The sequence below is a fragment of the Pseudorca crassidens genome, chromosome 1, assembly GCF_039906515.1.
Source record: "Pseudorca crassidens isolate mPseCra1 chromosome 1, mPseCra1.hap1, whole genome shotgun sequence".
NCBI classification, from domain to species: Eukaryota; Metazoa; Chordata; class Mammalia; order Artiodactyla; family Delphinidae; genus Pseudorca; species Pseudorca crassidens.
In genome coordinates, this window is record NC_090296.1 from 153,006,164 (window position 1) to 153,020,240 (window position 14,077).

The window sequence follows — 14,077 nt, forward strand, 5'->3', positions numbered from 1 at the left end:
CTCATAGAGGACTAGTTAAATTTGGACTTGTTAGTCCTCCTAGGACTAAACTATTCCACACGCAGGAGTCTTCAAGAGCATAGAACCGAGAGAAAGAAGGTGCTGCTTCCAGAGCCAGACTGTGGATCAACATATTTCCAAAGAGGAGCTTCTGGTCTGGCTCCTATCCCAGCTCTGTTTCAAGGGAGGGCAACCTGATCCAGGATTTAAAATTCCCACTGCTCGATCACTAAAGTTCATGCTGATAATGCCATATTATATAACCTTGCAGAGTTGGGTTAAAACAGGATGAAATGTTATATTAATGTAAAGTGGATAAAAGCAGAATATAAAATTGTGCATTATATGCTCTCAAAAATATAAAAGTAACAAATAGAAAATGGTCAAATAGCTAAAGGCTCATTTAGAATCAAAACTGAATTTTTAAAAAATTTGTTTTAAGGAAGGGAAGACTGTATTTGTATCATTCTCACCAAACTTTCCTTCTGTATCTCAATCAGTCACAAGTCCTGCTTTTTGGTGACTACACAGTGATTCCAGTGCAATACTGTACAAATATACAGATGCTTCATTTTCATAAACCCACATCGTTTCTTTTCATTCAATTCCCTATGTATTCTCTGATATTTCATCACACTTAACTATGCACAGAGCGTCAACAGACCACCTCCTTCCTCCACTCTCCTCCGCTGGTCTTCCTGTAACAGCCTTGCTGTCCCAGTGCCCGGCTTGTTCTGTCCACATACCACACAATCCCCCCTCAGCTCCTTTCCACACTCTGTCCTACAACCTGACCAAGAGCCACGGGCTTGCTTTTTCTCCCAAGAAGTCTTCTCAGATGCCAGAAGCTCCCAAAATGAGAATATTCTCTGTCCTTCCCAAAGAGTTCAGCTGTATCTCTCACCACCTATTTTGGGGACCTGTATCATTTTCCAATTTACAGATAGCCAATTATCAATGTCTTTATTTTTTTTTTTAACTCTGCAAGCTCCCTGAAGGCAGGCTTCACATATGATGGATCTTTGTTTGTTCCACAGCTCCCACTATAATATCCTGAAAACCTATTCAGCTTAGGCACATAAATGCCTTTTCAAAGCCCAAGCAGGACTCCCCAAAGTGCATTAATAGGGTCACCCACATGAAAAGCGTCTATAATTTTTATGCTAAGGACAGAATGTTCATTATCCTCGGAAAATTATATTTAATTAAAAATGATTTTCAAAGAGGTAAAGAATCCTGTTTATTGTGACAGAAGGCTATTATCAATTGAATACTACAGTTCCATATGCTTATTTAATAAGTATTTATACGCACACGCCAGGTGCCAGCCATATGAAAACTTTTTAAAGGAATAATTTAGAAAAGTAGTCCCACCTCATACAATTCAAACCACTCCCTGCTAAAGAAAATCTTTTCACATATTTTGTTCTATCAAAACTTGCCCCCCACATTCCTACTGACTTCTTAGCAGAACAGAGATGGTTTATTTTGTAATTGCTATTGTAAAGGAACTTCAAGAGTCTGAAGGCCAAAGACTTTTTTAAAAAAACTACTAAGACTATTAACCAAATTATAGATAAGGGAGATATATTACAACTGACTTTTTTTTATCGTGATAAAATAAATGTAACAAAGTTCACCATCTTGACCATTTGCAAGTATACAGTTCAGTGGCATTAAGTACATTTACACTGTTGTAAAACCATCATCAACCATCCATTTCCAGAACATTTTCATTTTCCTAAACTGTAACTCTGTCCCTATTAAACAATAACTGAAGCCGCTTCCCACAGCCCCTGGTAACGATCGTTCTTCTGTCTCTAGGAATTTAAGTACTCTAAGTACCTCATATAAATGGAACCATACAGTATTTATCGTTTGTGACTGGCTTATTTTACTGAGCATAATGTCCTCAAGGTACATCCATGTTGTAGAATGTGTCAGAATTTCCCTCCTTTTTAAGGCTGAATAGTATTACACCATACGAACATACCACCTTCTGTTTATTCATTCACCGACCATGGATGCTTGAGTTGCTTCCTCCTTTTGGTTTTCGTGAATAGTGCTGCTATGAACATTGGTGTAGATATATCTGTTCAAGTCCTTGCTTTCAATTCTTTTGAAACTGAACTGGAATTATCAGATCAGATGTTTGATTTTTTAAGGAACCACCACAGTACTGTTTTCCACAGTGGCTACACCACTGTATATTCCTACCAGCAATGCACAAGGATTCCAATTTCTTCACATTCTTGTCATCACCTACTATTTTCTGTTTTGATAGCAGCCATCCTAATGAGTGTGAAGTGGTAGCTCATGTGGTTTTGACGTATATTTCCCTAATGATTAGTGATTCATGGGCTTATTTGGCTATTTGTAAATCTTCCCTGGAAAAAGGTCTATTCAAGTCCTTTGCCTGATTTTTGAATTTTTTTTTTTGGTTGTTGTTGTTGAGTTGTAGAACTTCTTTATATATTCTGGATACTAATCTTTTATCAGATATATGATTTGTAAACATTTTCTCCCATTCTGTATGTTTCTTTTTCACTCTCAAAAGTGTCCTTTGGTACACAGAAGTTTTTAATTTTATACATTTATTTTATTTATTTTTGGCTGCGTTGGGTCTTCGTTGCTGTGCGTGGGTTTTAGTTGCAGCAAGCGGGGGCTACTCTGTTGTGGTGCGTGAGCTTCTCATTGCGGTGGCTTCTCTTGTTGCAGAGCACGGGCTCTAGGCTCACGGGCTTCAGTAGTTGTGGCACACGGGCTTAGTTGCTCTGTGGCATGTGAGATCTTCCCAGACCAGGGCTTGAACCCGTGGTCCCCTGCATTGGCAGGCGGATTCTTAACCACTGCGCCACCAGGGAAGCCCAGAATTTTTTAATTTTGATGAAGTGCAATTTATCAACTTTTTTGTTCCCTGTGCTTTTGGTGCCATATCCAAGAAATCATTGCCAAATCCAAACTCATGAAACATTTCCCCTATGTTTTATTCTAAGAGTTTAGGTCTTTAATCCATTTTGAGTTAATTTTTTAATATATGGTATAAAGGTTCAATTTTGGGTTTTTGCTTATGGATATCCAATTTTCCAAGCACCATTTGTTGAGTAGACTATCCTTTCCCCCATTTAATGTCTTAGCATCCTTCTTGAAAGTCCCTTGACCCTACATGTAAGGATTTATTTCTGGGTTTTCTATTCTATTCCTTTGGTCTATATCTGTCTTTGTGTTAATACCACACAGCTTTGATTGCTGTAGCTTTACGGTAAGTTTTATAATGAGGAAGTGTGAGACCTATAATTGACTTTTAAAAGCTAAATATCAAACTTGTTCATTAAACTGGAAAGAATCATAGCCTACCACAGAATCCTGGGGCTGCAGCAGTCTTATTAAAAATTCCCCATAATGGGCCCATGTTTTTATAATGTCTCTTATGTAAATCATAGCTTATATTCTTGTTGGTTTATGGTGCTCTAAAATGATATTTTTATAAAATTAATTTGGAGACCTTTGGGTGCAGGTGGGTAACCCAGTCTTGGGGCATTCTGAGGTAAATAGCACCATATGGGAAAAAAATCACTCCATTTAAGGCAAGAAAACTAGGTTCTACTCTCAGCCCCACATCTTAACTGGGGTGTAAAGCTTGGGCAAGATTATTAACTGCTCTGGGTGTAACATTAAAAAGGAAATACTAATATCTGTTTTCAGTAACTTAGCAGACTGTAGTAAGAATAAAATTGTGCTTTTCAATGAAAGACAGTAGCCTATATCAAGAAATTTAACACTAGGAAAGGAACATACCAGCAGTTTGCTGCCAGGATTTTTGATATCACTGACTAATATAAAAAAGTTCTAAACACAATTGTCCTGCCTACTCAGGGAGACAGTGCAAGTACATTCCAAACTAGGAGACCACATATGTCAGGGGTTAGGAACACAGGTTTTGTGGTTGGACAGAAATGGATACGCGCACTGGCTATACCACTTTCTAGCTATGTGCCTTCAGCTGATATGATTCTTACCCTCTCAAGTCCTAATATCCTCATGGATAAAATGTGAGAACTACTATAGTTAAACTCGCTGAGTTACTGTGAAGATCCTGCTGAATAACTGCTTCTGGTTCACAGTAAATGTTAAGAAAGCCTGATTTAGCAGTATGGAGGCACTGAACTTTGCAACTTTAAAACAGTGGGTGTCTTCTCCACCTCAGACCACGTGTCTTGCAGATGTAATAATTTAAATTGCACTTACCCTATCTCCAGGTCGCACCATAGGTTCTTGTTTTGTACCTAATTTATGCAGAATGTTGTAAGCAACCTTCATACTTCTTGTCCACAGTTTGCCTATCAATACAAATTATAAAGACACAATTAATTGTACACATGCATTTTCTGTTGTGTACATGTGTGCACATTAACCTATATAGAGAGTATTACTTTTTCACTTTAAGCCTTTCAAGTTATTCCGAGCCCCTGGAATCAAGATGGGAAACAAAAGCCAGCAAATCTGACTTAAAAATCTGAGAAGCCTGAACACTGGAATAAGGTATTAAATACAAATACACCTAGGATGCTAAGAACCTAGAGGAAAGCCACACAGAATTTAATTACCATCACAGAAGTGGGGAGGATTTCTAGGGAGTAAAATAGGGCAGGGGCCAAGGCATTAGTGAGTTAATGCTAATTTATGTTGTGCAAAATGACACCTATTTCCTCTATTAAGGAGTCCTGTCTTGTGTGATTGCAATGAATGTAAAGGGCACTTAAGACAGGCTTTGTACGGCCTGATCCCTCTCCTTCCCCACATCCTAAGTTTCTCAAGTTCAACTTTTCCTAACTTTTAGGATTTAGGAATCCTAATCCCTGAATTTAGATAAAAATTATGGTAAAATTTTTGAATTATTTTAAAGTTTTGAACTCTAGAAAAAATCACCACAAAGCAGGATTAAAAAGATTAAAAAAAATGAGAAAAATAACCAGTTTTGAAGAACTTGCAGATTCAAATCCCTGCCTTCATTCCAGTGCCAGACATTTCCTCAGCATACCCAAGTGATAGCAAACAGTCTGAGATCAAACCAGAATGACTTTAAAATCTAACATGAATTCTTGGACACATAAAGGACTTTTACAACTTTAGCTTCTATAAGCTTTCAGAAGCAGTCAAGGTGTTAGAAATTATATTAATGCAATAATAGTATAATAAAGATAACAATAATTTGAACTGTTTCCTATAAATGCAATCACTGCTCTAATCTTTTTCCTATTTTAAATGTAAAAGCTAAATTAATATACACTTTAATTATGAAATTAAATTATGAAATTATGAAATGAAAAAAATCTGAATTTGATTTTTTTCATATTGGATTTTGCAGCAATCCAAACTAGGGTTCTTACTGTTTTCCTATCAATGGATTTATCAATTTGTCTCTTCCTTAGTGATTAGGGGGACAAGGAGGATTTTTCCATTATCTCTGATTCCTCTAATTCCTAGGACATTCCTCGCTCATAGTATGTGCTCAACAAATGTTTCTTTGTTTTATTAACATCATAATAAAGCAAGCTATAAAAAACAAAATTGCAGTCTACATTTTAGCCTACTTCTTGATCATTGAGAGTAGCTACTAGGTGTGATGTTTTATTCATGCCCCTCTTCCACCTTCCTTAACTCCACCTCCTCAAGACTGGCTACTTTACAATTATTTGATGATTATGTTTTTGCCCCAAATAGTCACTAGCCATTAGAAATAATGCAAGGAGTTATTTTTTTTCCTAAAGAAATCACAAATATTTTGTGCCTTCAGATTTATTTAACGTGAACAATGTTAGGAAATTATTATAGTTAAATAAACAATTACAATCAACCTGTTGTAAGTGAAAAAAATCAATGATTGTAAACAAACAAATCAATTACAAACAATTAGCACCATTATATTTTGTTAAAGTTTCAACTTCATTCTCAGTTTGGAATATTAAAGTCGAGATCATCATAAATTCATACAAAAGCCAATTTACAACAGAGAGTTTGAAAAAGGAAACAACAAACTTTTGGCAAGTTCTAGAAATATTTTCAAATAGAAAAAAATAAAGAGTAAATTGATGATTTAAATTAAAGAAGATAAAACAGTTCTTGACTGATTTAGAAAGGAGAAAGAAAAAAAAAATTCCAACCAAGAATACTCTCCTGGCCAAAATTATCATTCAGAATTGAAGGACAGGGTTTCCCTGGTGGCGCAGTGGTTGAGAGTCTGCCTGCCGATGCAGGGGACATGGGTTCGTGCCCCGGTCCGGGAAGATCCCACATGCCCCGGAGAGGCTGGGTCCGTGAGCCATGGCCCCTGAGCCTGCGTGTCCGGAGCCTGTGCTCCGCAACGGGAGAGGCCACAACAGTGAGAGGCCCGCATACCACAAAAAAAAAAAAAGAGAGAAGAATTGAAGGACAGATAAAGTTCTCCAGACAAGCAAAAAGCTAAAGGAGTTCATCACCACGAAAGCAGCCTTACAAAAAAAGTGTTAAAGGAACTTATTTAAGCTGAAAAGAAAGGGCACTAATTTGTAACAAGAAAATATGTGTCTCACTGGTAAAGGTAAATATTTAGTAAAGGTAGTAGATTAATCACTTATAAACCTAGTATTAGGTTGAAAGACAAAAGTAGTAAAAATAACTACAACAGTTAGTTCAGGAATACACAAGATAAAAAGATGTAAAATGTGACATCAAAAACATAAAACAGGGGAAGACTAAAAATGCAGGGCTTGAGAATGTACTCAAACTTAAGTTTTTAATCAACTTAAAACAGACTATTATAAATGTTATATGTAAGCCTCACGGTAACCATCTAGCAAAAACCTATAGTAGATACACAAGAAATAATGTGAAAGGAATCTAAGCACACCACTAAAGAAAGTCATCAAACCACAAAGGAAGAGAGCAAGAGAAGACTAAAGGAACAGAGGAACTACAAAAGAGCCAGAAAGAAATTTAAAAAATGGCAATAAGGTCATACCTATCAATAACTACTTTAAATGTAAACAGACTAAATTCTCCAATCCAAAGACACAGCGGGTGAATGAATTAAAAAAAACCCAACAACACAAGACTCATCTACATACTTCTACGATAGACCCACTTCAAGTATAAAGACACACACAAAATGAAAGTGAACAGATGGAAAAAGATATTCCATGTAAATGGAAACTAAAAGAAAGCTGGGGTAGCTATACTTATAACAGATAAAATCAACTTTAAAACAAAGAATGTAACGAGACAAAGGACATTATGTAATGATAAAGGGTAAATCCAACAAGCAAATATAACATTTGGATATATTTACGCACCCAATATAGAAGCACCTAAATATATAAAGCAAACATTAACAGGCATAAAGAGGGAAACAACAGCAATATAATAAGAGTAGGGGATTTTAATACCCCATTTACATCAATGAACAGACCAGCCAGACAGAAAATCAATAAGGAAACATCAGCCTTAAATTATACATTACACCAGATAGATTTAATAGCTATATAAAGAACACTCTATCGAAAAGCAGCAGAATAAACATTCTTCTCAAGCTCACACGGAACATTCTCCAGGATAGATCATATCTTAGGCCACAAAACGAGTCTTAAATTTAAGAAGACTGAAATCATATTGAGCATCTCTTCTGACCACAATGTTATCTAACTAGAAATCGATTATGAGAACTGATAAATTTACATGTATGTGGAGATTAAAAAGCATGCTATCCAACAACCAACGAAACAAAGAAATCAAAAGAGAAAGTAAAAAACACCTTGAGACAAACGAAAATATAACATACTAAAACTTATGGGATACAGCAAAAGCAATTCTAAGAGGGAAGTTCACAGATAAACGTCTATCTTGAGAAACAAGAAAAATCTCAACCTAACTTTACATCTCAAGTAACCAGAAAGAGAAGAACAAATGAGGCCCAAAGTTAGTAGAAGGAAGAACATGACAAAGATCAGAGCGGAAATAAATGAAATAGAGATTAAAAAGACAATAGAAAAGATGAAATCAAGAGCTGGTTCTTTAAAAAGATAAAAAAAATTAACGAACTTTTGGCTAGACTCACCCAGGGAAAAAAGAGGACGCATAAATAAAATCAGAAATGAGAGACATTACAATTGGTATTAAAGAAATACAAATGATCATAAGAGATTACTATGAACAATTACATACCAACAAACTGGACAACCTCAAAGAAATAAATTCCTAGAAACATACAACCTTCCAAGACTGAACGATGAAAAACAGAAAATCTAAACAGACCGTTTACTAGTAAGGAGATTGAATCAGTAACCAAAACCCTCTCCACAAACAAAAGTCCAGGACTAAATAGCTTCACTGGTGTATTCTACCAAACATTCAAAGAAGAATTAATACCAATCCTTCTCAAGTTCTTCCAAAAAACAGAAGTTGAGAAAACACTTCCAAACTCATTTTACAAGGCCTGCATTACCCTGATACCAAAACAAGACAAGGACCCCATGAGAAAAGAAAATTACAGGCCTGAAGAACACAGATGCACAAATCTTCAACAAAACATTAGCAAACCAAATTTAATAATATGTTAAAATGCTCACACACCATGATCAAGTGGGATTTATTCCAGAGATGCAAGGATGGTTCAACATCCGCAAATCAATGAATGTGACACAGCACATTAATAACATAATAAAGGATAAAAATCATATGATCATCTCAGCAGATGCAGAAAAAACATTTGACAAAATTCAACATACATTTATGATAAAAATTCTCAACAAAATAAATGTCATATGTTTACAAACAAAATAAAAGTCATATGTTTACAAGCTCAGAGCTAACAGCATACTCAACAGTAAAAAGCTGGAAGCTTTTCCTCTAAGATTCAGGAACAAGACACTTTTGCCGTGCTTATTCAACATAGTATTGTAAGTCCTAGTCAGAATAATAAGGCAAGAAAAAGAAATAAAAAGCATCCAAACTGGAAAGGAAGAAGAAAAACTGTCATTACTTGCAGATAACATGACATTATATATAGACAAACTTAAAGACTATACAGAAAAACAGAGTAATAAATGAATTCAGTAAAGTAGCAGATACAAAATCAATACACAGAAAACTGTTCTGTCTATACACTAATAAAAATCTATCAGAAAGAGAAATCAAGAAAACAATCCCATTTACAACTGCATCAAAAGGAATAAAATACCTAGGAATGAATTTAATCAAGGCGGCAAAAGACCTGTACGTTAAAAATTATGACTTTAATGAAAGAAATTAAAGATGACACAAATAAATAGAAAGATATTCTCTGCTCATGGATCAGAAGAATGAATATTGTTACAATGTCTGTACTACTCAAAGCAATCTATAGATTCAACGCAATCCTTATCAAAATTCCAATGGCATTTTTCACAGAAATAGAACAAACAATTCTAAAATTTGTATGAAACCATGAAGGACCCCAAATAGCCAAAGCCATCTCGAGAAAGAAAAACAAAGCTAGAAGCATCATACTCCTTGACATTACAAAACTACCAGTAATGAAAAAGTGTACTGGCACAAAAACAGACACATAGATCAATGAAACAGAATAGCCCAAAAATAAACCCACGCATGTATGTCAACTAATTTATGACAAAGGAGCCAAGAAAGGGGAAAGAACAGTCTTTCAATAAATGATGCTTGGAAAACAGTACACAATCAGCTCCATGGCTGAATCTGGCAAGAGATGAAGGTCAGACAGGAAAGTCCTCTGTCTTTTTGACTGACTAAAATCTATTTCCAAGAGTATAACTTTTAAAAACATGAATCTTATGCCTCATGATGGGTGAAATACCCTCTCTCCACTCCACTCAGAATTTCCCAACAAAACGAGAAAAAAAAAAATGAGACTGTGAAAACATATGCTCCTAAATCCCATTTCCCTCCATGAGATGCACAGGATAATGACTGAGGCACAGTGGGTGCCTCACAGGCCCCACACCCACTAAAAGGCTGGGCTATAATACTTAACACCTGGCTCTTGACCTCCATTGCTAATGGAGAAAACACTTCCTCTCCTACCTGCAATTAGAAGAGCATTATCATCATAAAAACAAAACTGAAAGTTAAAAAAAGGTAATCTAACCTCACACATGCAGACATAACATAAGCCATTTTGGTGTTTTTGTTATGAAGCTTGTTTCTTTGCAAAACTGTAACAGAGAGTGTGAAAATGACCTGAAAATTTGCTTTCTCCGCCTCTTATCCGTGGTGCAAAGAGAAAGGAATCTCTCTGGTACAGTTAACTATTTCCAAGTTTATGGACTGCATTAATGGTACTGAATAAAGAATTAAAGAAAAGTTTGTTTTCTCTTGCTTTCTGAAAAAGCACTTTGGAAACAGATTCTGTTTCTTGTAAGTGAGTGACGCATGTCAAAGAGTTCTGATATACATTCTTTAACTACCAATCCTTCTTGAAAGCATTAATTTAATTAATATACATTCCAAGAGGTAAAATCTAACATCTTATTAGAGTTATAATCACTAATTTTTTATATCACTTTCTGGTTTTTACTCAAAAACATTTAACAAATAGTAACTTTTCATATTCAAACCAAATAATTTTCCTATAATATTCCTTTCAGGTTCCATTTATTTCTGTATTAGAAACATAAGGCAACACAAATATGAATCGGCCACCCTGAAAGTGACAGTTGTGTGCAGGCACAAACAAACAAAAGGTGGATAAGTCTCACAGGATTACCGTAAGTGAGGATGTACAGAGGTTTCCCATTCGTGTCCATCGTGGTCAAGCATGGGGCCTTTGGTGAGATGGTCCCCCATCGCTGTAACGCTGCTTCTAAAGATGGGGGCCAATTTGTAACCACACCCAGCTGTTCCCCACGCATCGCCAACATTTGGGCTCCCTCTGGCTTTGGCTGGTTTGGATCTGGTTGTTGAACTAAATACATTTGAACACAAAAGGTTTTCAAGAAAAACACATCCATATTAGCACAATCACTTTTTTATTCCTTTTAAGGAAGCTAGAAGATTTACACTGGAGTTAGACATTTATTAGAGGACAGGAAACATGCACAGGTGTTTTTCTAGAATTAGAGCTATGACCGACACATGAGCCTCATGGATGTAACAAAAGCACTTAATTCTTACAATTTCCAAGGCAAAGTCAGGGTGTGGAACTTAGGGAGACCTGAATGCATTTATAAACTGACAAGTAAAACTATGCATTTTAACATGCCTAGAGTCTAGGACTGCCATGTTTAAAACATCGGTTATCGACATACACTAGCAATTATAGACTCCAAAGAGCTCAAATCTTGCTGAATTATATTTTTCCCTTAAATACTGAGATGTAAATTTGAATTTGCTACAGCTACTATGAATAACTAGCACAGCACATATTTTCTTACGTATAACAAAAATAAACGCCCCATAATAAAAACAATTTGCCCAACTCTTTAGATAGGTAAGAATCTGAGAGATTATTCTCACTTCTGGGAAAGGTTTCTCTTATAGTTGATGATTCACAATTTCCACCTGCTGGCTAGAAAATCAGCTATGTCTTACTTGTGGTATAAAGAGCAAGAAAATAGGCAGTTTGGGTTTGACACAACAAGCAGTACTTTGTTTCAATTTTAAGTTGTTTGTATTAAAAGGCTCAGGACTGTTCAGGGGTTAAGAACACCAGCTCCTGAAGCTGTCACGAGAGGCAGGAAGGTGAGATCTGCCACGGCTCATTCTGCATTCCTCTAAAGCCTATTCAGAGAGAACGCGCTGCTGCAAGCTCAGGTTGCCTATGATTTATCAACACCAGCATTCCTGTAGCCTCAAGGAGTCCTCAGAAAGAGGCCTGGCTCACGGGACAAAATCGCATTTTGCTGAAAGTGACACACAAATGGTATCAACCCAACTGTCCTGGGACTGGCGTATCTTTAAAGGGAGCTTGGAAAATAGTACCTACAGTTTCTAGGCAGGATCCCTGTCTTCCCAGGAACACCAAGATTACTGTTCTTAAAAAGTCTAACAGCCTTGGTAGAAAAACACTATACTCTATAGGGTCACAGAAACACTGGACGAGCAAGTAGGAATGGGCTCTTTCACCTTCCAGCAGTTCTTCAAAGTCATCGACGAAGAATTCCCGCAATGGTGGTCGTTTGGGTCGTTTGAGGGTGTTGACAAGCTGCTGGATTTTTGCTGATACCCGGCTACTTACAGGCACTCCTGAAAAACAGAACCATGGGGCAGATGGACTGACTGTGAGCATGGAACAGCGTAAACAAGCAGCTACAGTAAAAACAGCCATGACAGCACACCCTGCCCCATCTCAGGGCTGGGAGCCCCTCAGTGTCACCTAAGATGACTGCTGCTCGACGAGAACATTCCAAGGTGGACGGTCTTAGCATGTGACCTTGCTAGAAAGCCTCAAGAGAGCATAAAGATGTAGTAGAAATGATTCCCTTTTACACTGTGAACTGTCCTGCTCTGGTGACCTTGGGAAAAACTCCAGACAATAGACTGGGCTCGGTCCCGCCTCTATTCCTAAAACAGGGTCTGTCATCTCCTAATTAATACCGTCACAGGGTCCCCTGTGTCCTTGGGGGTCAGAGAGCTGATTAAGCAGTGAGACCCTCCCCAAGTCCCAATCTCCCCTGAGACCACCTGTGCTCAGCCTCCAGCTGCCGCCCCTGAAAGTAAGGGGACTCAGGTTCTACAAGTGCTGCTGGCAGGCCTTGTCCTCTTGCAGGTAATGGCCAGGTCCCTCCTATATGTCTTTCAGACCCACTCTCCTGAGTGAACATTTAGGCAATGCATTCTAGAAGCACAGCAATTAAAAGTCTCTAAATTCAGTTTCTGATATAATACAGAACTTACATATATTTATCCATGTGTACTGAGAAAAACAGACCCAACCGTATAATACATTTCTCATGACAATAAATGTGACATCGTTTTCAAAACTGAATAAGTGAAATGATCAACGAAAAAGGCATGAAATTTAAAAAATTTTACATAACCCAAATAAATGAAAAAAATGGAGCACCAAGAGGCTGAATCCGTAACTGGATCACATGTACTCTCTGCAGGCAGATTTCATTCCTGCTGAACAGTGCTTGGAAACCTGAACCTGGTAAATATGAAGGCCTGGAACCGTCACGGTTCTCAGACAGAAGAACCACGACCAGAGAGGGTCTTTCCCATACTGACCGAGGCAAAGCCCTTCCTCCACGTCACAGTGTCACAAGAACAGAACTCAGCTTTTGGAACGAGTATGACAGAATTCAAGGAAATTTTTCTATCCAATAAAAACCATTTTAACAGATAGTCTCAAAATACTCTATGGGCACTTTCAGAATTGAGACATTAAATATTTTACAATCTTGAAAATACATAAAAATATACAACCCAGAATTCTCAATATCTAAACACAAAATTTCCCCATTAAAGAGTCCCAGTTAATCTGGTTTGGATGAATCAGAGATCATTTCACAAGGCCACTGGTGCTCCAGCTTAATTTAGAACACACACAAATCATCCTAGGACCCAGCCCAGAGCTTCTGATGTGTTAGGTCTGGGATGTGGCCCAGAATCTGTTTTCCAACAAGTGCCCCATGTGGTTCTGGTACGAGTCACCATCACAGCACTGAACTGGACAATAGATGAATTTACCTGGGGGAGCAGGTGAAGATGATGAACTTCAAAGACAACAAAGTTACTAAAATGGTGATGAAAAGAATAACAGTAATGACCAATTCAATAAACAATGAACTTAGTAGAGGACTAAAGCAAACCTTGATACTGAGAAGCATTCCAGGGAAACCAATCATACTGGAAACTGCAGTGACTTCAAATATACTAACAGAGAACTCAGAACCTAGCGACCTTGGGCTCTGACCACAGTGAAGAGGCATCTGCCTGTTAGAGGCTGGGTCCAGGCCTCCTCATCACCCCCGAGTCACAGTGTCACGGACACAAGCATAGTGGGATGGATGGCACACAGAGGCTATTTTGGCCATCTTCCAAGAAAATAACACTTTATATCATCATCGGGGTCCAGTCTAACTTTCAT

General features: G+C 37.3%; 1 protein-coding gene across 4 annotated transcripts in view; it reads right to left on the reverse strand.

Moving 5' to 3' along the window:
- The window catches only part of DIP2C (disco interacting protein 2 homolog C), a 359,569-nt gene that overhangs the window by 111,547 nt on the left and 233,945 nt on the right, over positions 1 to 14,077 (reverse strand). For all 4 annotated transcript variants that reach the window (XM_067699777.1, XM_067699766.1, XM_067699759.1 and 1 more), the window contains 3 exons: positions 12,112 to 12,231; positions 10,754 to 10,951; positions 4,249 to 4,340 (listed from right to left, as the gene is read on the reverse strand). In XM_067699777.1, the coding sequence (XP_067555878.1) occupies positions 4,249 to 4,340; positions 10,754 to 10,951; positions 12,112 to 12,231 (410 nt within the window). The remainder of the gene's footprint in view (positions 1 to 4,248; positions 4,341 to 10,753; positions 10,952 to 12,111; positions 12,232 to 14,077) is intronic.